Source organism: Sparus aurata, chromosome 20, assembly GCF_900880675.1.
Source record: "Sparus aurata chromosome 20, fSpaAur1.1, whole genome shotgun sequence".
NCBI classification, from domain to species: Eukaryota; Metazoa; Chordata; class Actinopteri; order Spariformes; family Sparidae; genus Sparus; species Sparus aurata.
Window position 1 is genome coordinate 6458724 of NC_044206.1, and position 12956 is coordinate 6471679.

The window sequence follows — 12956 nt, forward strand, 5'->3', positions numbered from 1 at the left end:
TAAACGCGACAACACAAGATGGCTTCTTTAAATGCTTTATTAACAAGGTTAAGCAGGTCTTAGTTCAATAATGATATGAACTAATACCAGGGCAGACTAAACTGTAATGCCAATATCTTATCTACTAATAATGCACACATTTAAACTGGTTAATATAAGTAACGAAAATTAAAGTTTTATTCTGACAATTTGTTAGTGACATGACTTATAGGCACTGAAAAAGTAAACGTACGCACGCAAAAATGTAAAAGAAAAAGCCAAGAAACATTCACGCAGAAATAAATAAACAGATACGGTTTCAGATGAGCTATTCTAAATATGCAAAAGATGAGGCATCAAACATTTTCAAGTGCAATAGGTAAGACATTACAGTACAAAAACCCCACGAGCCTTAAAATAAGATAACAGGCTCTGGATTGGCATGGTTTTGTCTAGGCTAATACATATTCCTCTCTCCTCATGCTAGAATCATTCTAATAGACATGAGCATTGACCTCAAATGCACTCCATACACCACAATTGCTGCAACAGTTAATTCACCTCGACTTCATAAAACAATTTCTCTCTGATTTCAATACCAGGTTATAGCCAGACATCCACCATCCCCTCCTTTTACACTCAATAGCCTCAAACACAAGTGTAGGGTCCCCCTGGTGCGAGCGGTGCCACGTGTGAAAGCTTTGCTATGTTTTCAACTTTGCTGAAGAGTCAGATATAAAAATTAGCTGTAATAACATTCATTATAACAAAGGTTTATACATAGAAGGTTCCCAGAAAAAAAGGCATAGGTAGGCTATATAATATTGTGAAAAAGGGTGCAATATGTTTGCAGGTTAGTTTTATAGTTTGGTAGTAAGACTGCTAGGTGTTAGACAAAGCCCTGGTTTGAAGCCTTACACTGGTTACAGTTTGACTATACAGTGTTTTTCTAGCTGTAATTAAAGAAAAATAGTCTCAACACTTGTATAAAAAAAAAAGCTTTGAAGAATATTTCATTCACCTGACCGGACCAATTTCTTTGAAAATGATCCACATCCCCGTGTGTTTTTTATGTCCATGCTGTCTCCATTCGGCGGCATTTTTAACAATCCAAATGTCAATCGAGAGGTATGCCTCTTTTGTGTCTTTTTTTGCCATTTGTTAAATAGACAAAATGATTCCCCCAGAAAACAGAAAAGCTTGTACTGTATATAGTATGGTGCAAAAACCAATTATTAGACATCTCAACATTTGTATATTCTGTATGATGAGCGTCCATAATGCCCAGAAAATTGTGAAAATAACAATCTGCAGAGATCGTCTTTTGCAAGACACCAGCTCAGCAGCTCTTCGGATCATCACTCCCACACATTCAGATCACAACAGGCACAACTATATAAACTAGAGTCTATATTGTAGATGCCACACACTACTATGAAATAATAATCCTTCCTATATCTCACTGAACAATGAATGGCAAATAAGGTAACACTTCTCATAAGAGAGATGAACCGACTTAACAGTGCAGGGAGAAGATATTTATTTTATGAATGTAAATTGAGTTTCCAGTCTGGGCTCCTTTCCTGAAGTTTAACAGTTAGCATCCTATTTTCACTTTAACTCCAAAGGCAACTGAGCACTGAGCAGCAAGTAAGTGTATTAGTTCCCCATTTCTCAACATTTTGCACAACAACCATATTTGCTTTCTTCTAACAGTTAGAAGAAAATGTCAATACCGCACTTCTAATTTATGCTAAATGAAAGGCTAACTTTAGTAGCAGCCAGTTAGCTTGCTGAGCTAAAGACAGACATGCAAAGAGCTAGCCTGGCTCTGCCCAAAGCCAGATACTATGCCACGCTAAACCTAGCTAATTAACATCGTATTTGTCTTGTTCGGTTAATTTATCAAAAAAACACAATTCGTCAATGGCAACAGCATCAGGCTAGCAGTTTTTCTGTTTTCAGTCGTTAAACTAAGCTAGGCTAACTGGCTGCTGGACCTGTGTGCTGGTCACAAACAGAGTAATGCAGATGTGAATCCAGACCAAAGGCTTATTTAAATTTTGAGCAGTGTTAATTTCTTTAGCGATATGGGATGGCATTTGATAGCACCTGGAGTTTAATTTAGAGACATACAGGACAGTGGCCTGAGAGGATCAATCTCACTTTTTTTTACTGCAATTATATAAATGTTAGTAGTCCATTATAATAAACCTTACAGCTACAGTTCATGTTACTATTAGATTTAGATTTCCACACGCTTTCATCAGAGATGCAAGTTTGTCAATGTTTTTTGTGAAGCTTTAACATTTAGTGCATTTGTGAGGCTCATGAGAGGCCTATTGCTTTTACTGTAGTATTGTGGTATATGCCTAATGTAGTAAGGCAGTGAAGCCAGTATATGTTTAGGATTACTAAATAAAAGGATGTGAGGGGGGTGAACTAGCTCTTAACGAACCACGGTTTACATATATATATGACTGAATTATGCTAATATTTAAAATAGATCACATGCTAATCAGATCCTCCTGTATGCAAGAAGGTTTTGCACTCTGTGTTGACTGCGACTGAGCTTCACTGTACTTGAATTTAGCAATTTTTGAAATAGCACCCTCTGTAAGAATTTTAACACCAAGCGTCTGCAAACACCAGTACACTAAAATAGCACACATTCATATTCTAGAGCCAATCAGTGCACCATTACTGTTTACTAGGTTTACTAGATTTGCCAGATTTGCCAGGCTTGCTAGCCTTAGCAGCTTTGGTAGCTTTGATGTCCATCTTGGTCTTCTGGATACGAGAGAAGATCTCCTTAAAAAGGGCTTTGTACTCTGGAGTGTTCTGTCCCAGCCTCTTATCCACTGCCTCCACCTGCTTGCTGATGCTCTCAATGGCCTCAGGGGTGGAGGGCGACTGGGTGGGCGTAGGAGGAGGCGCCGGAGTTGGCCCCATAGCACAGTCTTTCATGGATGGGTCCCGGGAAACGGGTCTGGAAGTCTGGACACCGGTGTGGCACAGGCTCTCCTCGTGGCGCCTACACTTCCCTAACAACTCCTCATATTTCTCTAGTAAGGCGTGGTACTGCTCATCCACCTCCCTGAGGATAGACATCCCCCGCTTCCTCACGCTGTTGGCGTGGAGAGCGTAGCTGCCTCTTCTGCGGCCAGACGCGTCACGGGCCACGATGGCGTTAAGCGCCGTGTCGCTGCAGCTTTTCCTCACAGGGCTGGAGTCGGGGAGAGCCTCTCCTCCAACACCTCTACCACCTTCACTTTCTTCCCTCACGCCTCCTCCTGTCTCGCCAACTTCCACTTCCAGGAAGGTGTCAGTCTCTGGGGTACTATTTAGGACGGTCTGGGTAAGAGTCACACCGTCGTCCTCGCTGCTCAGCAGCAAATTCCTGGCCCGACGTAGCTGCTGCAGCTCCTGCAGCTCCACCTCCAACTCCCGCACCCTGCCCTGGCAGCTCTCAGCATCCTAGGACCAAAGACAAAGAATTTTTTTAATGAGATCTGACCGTTCATTTGATTTTGATCACCGAATGCAACGTCCAATTCAAATTCAGAGGTGCAAGATCTTGCAAATACATCTCGTCAGTCTTCACGCTATGCAATAGCTATGCAATAGCTATGCAATAGTGGCCAAACACAGTGGTTTAATCAACCAGCGTCCTGGAAGAACTACTGTCAGCTATGAGTGTGGTTAAAGGTGCAACAACCAGTGAGAGAAGCATCTGTTCGTTCAAAGACAACGATGACAGCTCCTCGAGAGGTTAATGCAGCTGCTATAGCAGATAGACATAGAAGATGGCAGAAAGCTCTACTTTGGTAAGACTTTGATTTACCAATGGGCACTGCTGGTGGTAGTTTGTCCTACTGTTGATCATATGTACGGAGATAGACAGGCGGTTCGTCCAATCATCTGCCAAGTGTCTGCCCTTTTCCAAACAGACTCTAGGACGGCCTTCCCCGATCTTTCTGAATACAGAACCATCTGGAGCGTCTGGTTCCCATCCTAGGCCAAGGGCACTGCTGAGTGTTACACATATAATCCCACGGCTGTGATACTGTTTTCCTTTCTGGACCTTACCTGGACTCGAGTCTGCAGCCTGGAGAATTCAGCAATTAAGAGGTTGCACTCCCTCTCCACGCCCTCTCTACGCCCCCTCTCAGTCCGGACAGCCGCCCTCAGAGCCGACACCGCCTCTCTCAGGTGCTGGTTCTCCTCTTCCATTGGCGGAGGTTTTACATCCACGGAAAAGCTCTCCGCCCTGCCCACTACGAACTCATCCTCATACCTGGCAACATGACACACAAATTAGCGATGACTGGTAGCATACAGTATTTCACTGTCACCTGCTATCCTCTTTTAGAGACTATGGACAAAGAAAGAAGAACCTGGGTGCTGTGCACAGCTCCCTGAGGCAGGGGAAGGAGTGGATGGTCTTGCGTCTCTCCCTCTTCTCCCTCCTGACCCGGAGCTGCTCCATAGAGTGAAGCTGCTCCACCTGCCCTGAGAGAGACTCCACCTGGCTCTGCAAGGTGTCAATGGTCCCCGTTAACCTGGTCCAGGAAGAAGGGCACATGTTAAAGGATTTAAGGAGGAGGATGCGGGGGCAGAGAAAAGGAAAACTTTAGCCCCAGTCACCTCTCGATTTTCTGCTGTGAGGCCTTGCTGTCTATCACCAGAGTGTGGTTGGTGCGCTCCAGCTCTCTGGCGGTCCCGTCCAGCTGCTCGTACACTTTGGCGTGCTGCTCGTTCATGTCCCGCAGGACCTCCAGCTGCTTGGATAGGTACTAACGGACAAACACGTAGATATACACATACAATGTATACACACAGTCATACACAGCAGGACATTCCGATCTTTCACAGTACGACCCCTCGGCGGCTGTCCCAAGAATTTGGCTGTACTTTGTGTAACGCGATGAAGTGACCCAGAGTCAGCCACTAAATGGAACTTGAAATTTTGAGATGAGATTGTCAACTGCACTTCATTACATTTATGAATTTGGCTAATGGCTTGGATGAGAAAGAAACCCGCCTCGACACATTCGGCAGGACTCACTCATACCTCGATCTCCTGCACTTGCTCTTCATTAGTGATGTACATCTGCTGCAGGGAGTCCTCCAGCTCTTTGTTCCTCTCCAGCAGAGTCTTTCCCAGCTCAGCCGCCAAGTGGAGGTCTAGAAGATCAGACAGAAATTAAGAAAGGCGTGAAGAAAGTAAAGTCGCAAGTCCAGAAATAGCGACGGAGATGGAGACAAGCGAACGAGGAGCGGCGAAAGGTAAATGATGGCAGAATAAAAATAGGGGAGGAAGGACTGAGGGGGGAAAGTTTGGGGAATTTAATCTCGAAGAAAGAGATGTAACGCAGCCATGCAATTTAGATTAACCCACTGTGACAATTAATGGAGCGCTCGGTTCTATTTTAGACGAGGTTATAACAGGGTGTGGGACGGAATGATCAGAGGGCCTATCGTGTCGTCACAATATGCACTGGACCGGTTCAGTTATAGAGAGAGAGGAGCAGGAGGACAGAGGCAGCACTTCTCCCTGCAGGGCCTTTCCTCTCCGCCAAGAATGTCACAGATTGGTGCCGAGATTATTTTGAGAGACACCTCTCCACTGAGATAAGAACAGAAATGTGATTGAATTCGAGAAGCTGGGATGTAGGAGACTAAGGCAGGAAAATTCACATGTTAAACAAAAGTGCGTTGATGTTGAATATCTGCAGTCGATCACAAACACATACCGTGTTCGACACCAGCCGTCGCTTTAACCTTTATTTCACCATGCTGTCCTGTTTGTACTTGTGCTTCCAGACCTCTAAAAGTAAGACGAGTCACTGTCACCATTCGTTATTCTAACTGCGCTCTGACTCAGTGCTATTGACGGCCCACAGTGTTGGGCCTGAGTCAGCAAGACGTGGTTTGCGACCTTTCAGAGAGAAAGCAGAGGGCTAAACTGAGCAGCCAATAAAGTCATCTCTCATGCACTCCTGGCTCCGTCTTTAATAATTAATAGTTATCGCTGGGACGGATGCCAACTCCTGACCGGCATCACTGCAACATTTAGCTGTGCCATGGAGTATGCCATGAATGGAGTAAAAAGAGATGTAATGAGAATGTGCAGGTAGTGTAACAGAGGTAATCAGCCAGATAGTTGCACATCTTAGATTGAATCACTGTCAGATTTAGTGCCAAAAATACAGAGTCGATTAATTCATTACTTGATCAATAGAATGGATCAAAAACCATTTTGATAATCAATAAATTGTCGTACATCAAGCAAACATTTCCATCATTCTCCAGGTTCAAGTATTGATCGGTTGTTTTTCTCCGTTTCATGTCATTGTAAACTGAATATAAAACATTAATCATATTTGTCATCAGAATAATCATTATCATGCAACTCTGCTGTTCCCCTCAGCTCTATGGAGAGTTCTAGCATCTTATAGCTCATCGTTTTGGTTTTACAACCTGCAACTTGACTGCTTTGGTTCACTCTCAACAGTGTTATAGTTTCTCAAGTTGCAGGAAGCTGCGAAAAAGCTCCGATAAGTTCAGTCTACACTGGCTGCCTGTCCCTAAACAGCAGACAGACAAATTAGGGAGAGAGACAATATTGAAATATTAAATTCACCAGACAGCCAGAAACATGACTCGAAATTAATGCTAGTGTTGCTCCATATCTGCTGGATGTGTAGATAAGCTACTGAGTAAGTTGGTAACATGTCAAACTGTGTTTACAACTTGTTATGGCACCCTCCAGTGGCCAAAAACTATGGGACATAGGTTTAAAGCTCCCCAAAGAAATGCAATTATATAGTCAATTGGAATGATTATTAGCTCATAACAGATACACTGTACTGTTGGAAATATCTTTGCTGATAAGTAGCAAGAAATTACTGTAAAAAAAAAAAAAAAGCCAAAGTTTTGCAGTAATTTACAAATATTGCTGACAAGCCTTGATGTTAATTTCTTTTTATAAGCTACAATACTGAAATTAATATTTTGAATCCAATTTTATCCAATTTCAATATTGCTTTTAGCCTCATAAATCCATTGTAAGCTATCCCAAAGTCAGTGCATGTTTTGATATATTATGATGATGATGATGATGATGATGATGATGATGATGACGACAGAAATACATTTTTGCACTCAAAGTTAGCAGCTAGCTTATATAGCATTTGCATGTCTTCTTTCCAGAACTTAGCGGTGAAAACATTTTTTTGAAAATACATTGTTAATAGCACATTCACTCCATCAACTGTATAAGTTGTGTTTACGCTTGTTGCACTGCTCCCCAAGTGGCCATAACATGAACTAATGCTAGTTTAAAGTTGATATCTTTGAAAAACTTGGGTGTCTGTGATTTCATTTCTTATTTTCTTGAATAATAATCCCCAGATACACAAAAAAGTTCTTTGTTTGAAATAGGCTGAGGATGAACTGCATAGTAAAAATTGGCAGTGCTAGAAACAATGGCTAAACAGAAAGAAGGTCCACTTTTTCTTTAACGTAAACCAATCTAGTGTATTATCATGCACCAACATCGTTCTCTCAAGAACTAAAACAAATTGTAATAGCAGACTATATGGCTAAAGACTTCTGACAAGCTCTTTAAATCTCTGCCTTCATGGATATATCTGATGCATCTAGACCAAATTCCAGCAAGAAAACCAGACGACAGACACAGTGAATGGGGCTACTGTTTCAGTGTCCAGATTCAGATGTGGGTTTCTCTTTGGCAGCCACAGAGGGAATGTCAGCTCTCCACGGCCAAAAGCCTCAGTGACAGGAGATTACAGGAGGAGAAGGACGGCCAATCGACAGCCAACTCACTGCGCTAACTTAGCTGGTCAATACTTGCCACAGATCGCAGACCTGAGGCTTGACTCGCATAAGATGAAACCACTGAGGCCGGAACTGCATCGTAATCACATCATTTCTGACAGATACATTTCCTGCATGCTGCAGAAAACCGGCTGCAACCAGGCGGGAGTGTGTTGGCGTGTCCAAAGAATTTCTGCTGCACTTCTCACACAGTAATTATATCAATTCTGTAAGTGTCTTTGATGCAGTCAGACACTGAATCTGTGTTTTTTTTGGCAGCTCATGGACGTGTGCAACATGATGACAGGCATATTCAGTCCGTGTTGTATGTGGCGATCTCTTCCACAGCTAGTGTTGTTTTGATAGGTGAATGTCACCCGTGAGGTTTACAGGAATGTGGAAAACAAGACTTCTCCTCTTGCTCTTTTCCTGAGCTGCAGACTCGAATTCTTGACGAAAAAGGTTCAAGACGTATCCAGTGGCCATAAATACATTTGTATAGCAGACTCGAAAGTGACTGAGTGGAATGATTCGACAATACAAACACTTACTGTGCTGTAACATGAGCATGTAAACAGTCGAGGAGGCCTCTGATCACATGTACTGTAGGTCAAGCCAACAAGCCTTCAGTTTCAGCTGGTAGAGCCACGTATTTTCTACTGGCCTTGGGCCAGTGGAGGCTCTGGCTAACACACAATAGGCCCAAACAAAGACGCATCTAAATTAGGTGTCGGCAGCCCTCCTGTTTTTCAGCTTTGAGAATTACAATGTAAGCAGTAACTGAGTCATAACATCTCTTACATTCCACAGGGGAACTCTGCTTTCCAAGTTCCACATCTGCTAAATGTCCACGCAAATGAAGAGCTCCTTCTCAAATGACTTCAGGGAGGAGTTCAACTCCTTCATAAATAAGCTTATCAGCTCTCTTGCCAACAAGACTGATACCATTCTCATGTGTTCACACTATATTATGAATCTAAAGCCAGTTCCCTTATGTTCAATTAGTTTAGCCTAGTTTTGCTAAGCCTTAGCGCAAGGACTAAAAACCAGATGAAACAGTTATCCTGGTTTTCTCCAAGTGTAACAGAGTCCCCCCCCCCCTTTCTGGAACCTCTTCGACAACAAGACACCGTTAAGTAACTGCAGCTGGCCAAAACCAAGTGTGAACCCATTACAATCAGCACTACAGCCATGGCTGCATCGTTTTTTGCGGAGCCAGAAGTGACCATATTTGGATGAGAGGGTGGAGCTGCTGAAAATTCTGATAGTGATTCTATCTGGCTGGCTGTCAATTACAAAGTAGGAACATCCTTAACGCGAAAAATCTCGCCAAAATGCAACCTGGGCTTTTTTTGTGAATGTATATGACGACGGCTAGCGGAACAAGCTATTGCTAAGGTGAGTAGTTCAAAAAACTCAATGCTCGTGTACATGTGAAGAGACCCTGGACACTACAAGCAAAGTTTCATGTTGTGTCGAGCCTTCTTACTGTTTTAAAAATAGAGATTTTGATCCTAGCGTAAAAAGTGCCCGTAGCACTTCCACTGAAAATGAGTTTGAGCCGAAAACGAAAATACGGTAAATCTTGAAAAGTGCCTCTTTTGTCGTAGTTATGCTTTTACACAAAGGTTTGACTCATATACATTCATAAAAAAAGCCTAGGTCGCATTTTGGCGAGAGTTTTGCTTGAAGCTTACCCTGCTGAATCATCTATTTCACTCCGCATGTGATCATCATTTACTAAATGAGCATCATGCTGTATTGAAGAAGACTTGAAACTAGTGACTAAAACCATAAACTCATTAGGAAACTCTTTACTGAGGTAATAAAGTAGTAAGGTAAGAAGTGCGTTCATTTTCTCATAGGCATATATACAATCAGACCTCTTTTTGCAACCACTGAAGTTGCCGCCCCTGCTGGCCATTAGAAAGAATGCACGTTTAAGACACTTCTGAACCGGGTTAAGTTTTCAGACCCAGAAGCTCTGTCCATATATTTAACCGTTAATAAATTCAGACAGGGCGGCTGTGGATCAGGGGTAGAGCCAGCATCTGGTTACCGTCCGGAAGGTTGCTAGTTTTGATTCCGCTGGTCCCCTGGTGTCCTTGGGAAAGATACTGAACCCCAGACTGCTCCTGATGTGCTGGTCAGCACCCTGCATGGCAGCCACCGCCATGAATGTATGTATGAATTACTGCAAGGACAAAAGTGTCTGCTAATGGAAATCCTCTCATTTGAGAGTATATGGCACGTTTTCACTATTTTGGCTTGAAATAATTAAACTAAAAGTTAACTAAATTAAAAGTTTCTGACGATTTTTCTGTCGTCTAATTGAAGAATGTATTATTTGTTTCAGCTCTACACTATTTGGAGTAAAATCTATTAGTAATCTTTTAATTTCCCACATCTTTTTAAGATGAAACCTTGCAAAAGAGCCTTCTTCTCCCGCTGCAGTTCAGCCCTGACTGCCCAACCTGCCAGTGACTCCAGCGTGACAAGCAGGTACTGTACCGCCATGACAGCAGCGTCTCTTTTTGAAGGACTCGTGGCATCCTGAAATGTCACACCACAACATTTGAGCTCAGGTAGTCAGCACTATGAAGCAGAGCGCTGCTCTGAGAGTTGTGACATCATCTTTGCTCCATCAATTACATATGAAGACACTGCTCATTTATACACCGGCCATCTTGACTTGTAATGAATGCTTGTCCCCTCTGCTGCTGTGTCTCTGACTCTTTCCTCCTCTTTATTTTGAAGAAAAGAGTACTGAAGGTCCCTTTCTATCCTCAGGTCCACTCGTGTGTGACAGGAAAGAAGTCGTCTCATAAATCAATGACGCCATAACTGCAGGTACATGTATCCCTGTGTGTGCATGCATGTTTCTGGTCAAGTAAAATCCCTGCATCAGCACCATTTCACTTCTGAAAATGTACTATTATAATGACTTGCCAAGACGAGAAGTGATGGAGAAATGCCGAGAGACAGGAAGTGAAGCAAGTGGCGCAGAGAACAAAGAGGAGCCTTTGTAAGAACTGCATTCAGGAGCATGACAGTGATCCCACATTTTAAAAATATCCTGTTTTTTTTTAACTTTGTTTATCCAAGATTTTGAGATTATCTGCAGTACACTACATATTCTATTCGGTAATATGACTTGCACATGTTCTGAATGTAAAAAGTACATCTATTTTGATGTATTCAATTATCAGAACCATGAATGACTAACATGTACCTTCATAAATAGATGGAGGTTAATAAGCTGACTGTGAATTAGGTTTATTAGACAAAGACTGGACAGTGAGCCCTCCTGCTGGCTTGTTAATGCAGGATCTAAGCTGTACACCATCAGTATGACTGACTGTTGTAAAACTGAGAGATCTTTGTTCTGTTAATGTGATTTTATCTTATGGAAATATCTGGCATCGCTTCAACGCATAAGTATAAATCAAGCTTAGGGCTGCTAGCGGTTTTATTCTCCACCAATATTTAGACCCCCAAAAATTAGATTTGCATGACATTTTGGTGAGCACATTAGGGCAAGCAATTCATTTCTGTGCCTCTGTGCGAAACTACAATTTGTAGATATAAAGTAAAAAATCAGAAGGTGGGTAACCCTCAGCCTTTCACTCTCATCGACACATTTTTAAAGAGGTTTTTTTTGCTTTATCTCACACTACTGAATATTTTGGTGTTTCAGACTTTATGTCAGGTCAAGATTATGAAAAGGTGCACAGAGCCTGAGCCTTTCATTATAATTCGGTTCTGTGTTATTAAATGGTTACATTTCAATATTGAACAAACGGTCACATTATTCCAGGGCTGACGGTGACATCTTGAAGTTGTTGGGGATTATTCTTTTTATTTTTTCCCCCCACAACCCCATGATATTCAATGTTCACTTATATAAAGCTGACAAAAGTAGCAAATCCTCACATTTTAGAAGCTGCAAAATTACAAACCTTATGCATTTTGCCTCATTAATGACAACTGATGGTCCCAATTGAGGACAATTAGGCCTAATTTCCTGCCAAGCTGATCGATTAGTCGACTCATGATTAGACAAAACAGATCTTTGCTTCATAAACCACAGCGTGATCACACAGTGTCTGGTGCCATCTCCGGCCGCACAGGCCCTGCTTGGCATGCTTTCAATGCATTGTTGTCAAAGATGGTCGCCTGCTCCTCAGCTACTTTAACATGTTGGAATGATTGTTCTCAGTAAAGAATACTAAATGACATCTCTGTCGTGTCTTTACATGACAGAGAGCCTTTGTTTTGGGGGGGGAAGGCTAGCTGACCGGCCGGCGCCAGCAGCTGACGCTGGGGATGCTGCGAGGAGGGAGGATGGTGCCTGCCTGGTCTTACCCTGCTCCAGGTCCTGCTGGTCGTACCACGGCTCTTCCTCTTCGGTTACGAATTCCTCCATTTTCCCTGAGCTTAGCATGGGTGACCCCGGGAGAAACCGCAGAAACGAGCCCCTCTGTGAGAACAAAAGAGCTCCAGCCAGGCAGCAGGTCGCTCCTTCAAGTTGGAGTCCTCAGCCAGGGAGTGTTGTGTTGTGGCTCTCTACGTGTTTCCTCTTTCCTTCCTCTCTCATCTGTGCTCCCTCCGTCACTCCCACTTCTTCCTCTCATCCCCCCACCGCCCAGCAGCGGCCCGTCCCGGTGCTCAGAGCCGCTGCTCCTCCCGCTGCTACAGAGGAGCGTACAGACGTGGCAGAGGTGCTGCAATGACAGCACTTCCTTTATCAATGTTATCAGCAGCACCATGAGCAGCACGCTCACGGTGCATTTAGGTACCGCTCGTAAGACACAATACTAACGTCTTGTCCCGTTTCGACAAAGTGCGCCCTCTAGATTTGTGCACCTAAAGATGTCATGACATCATACATGTACAGTAGGCCCATTCATCGTAAATGCACATCTGTTAATATGTAACCCAGTACTGTATACCACAATGCTGAAATGCATAGACGAGGTCACGTGCCGATTTCACACAGAAGCGCTATAGCACTTTTAGCTTAGCAGCTATAGAGAAGATTTCTGCTTCAAAAAGGTGCAAGTAAAAGTCCCAAAATGTTTTATGGACCACAAAACGTCACCTGATTTTTCATCAGCATCTAGCTAAGTAGATAA

At 43.0% G+C, this 12956-nt stretch overlaps 1 protein-coding gene across 1 annotated transcript; it reads right to left on the reverse strand.

Moving 5' to 3' along the window:
• Nucleotides 1-19: 19 nt before the first annotated feature.
• Nucleotides 20-12651, reverse strand: LOC115571376 (cerebellar degeneration-related protein 2-like). The gene is made up of 6 exons (XM_030400761.1): nt 12187-12651; nt 5054-5166; nt 4627-4775; nt 4377-4541; nt 4069-4276; nt 20-3456 (listed from the first exon to the last, which is right to left on the reverse strand). Exons 1-6 carry the CDS (start codon nt 12263-12265, stop codon nt 2680-2682), a joined length of 1491 nt encoding a protein of 496 aa, XP_030256621.1. The 5' UTR covers nt 12266-12651; the 3' UTR covers nt 20-2679.
• Nucleotides 12652-12956: the final 305 nt, after the last annotated feature.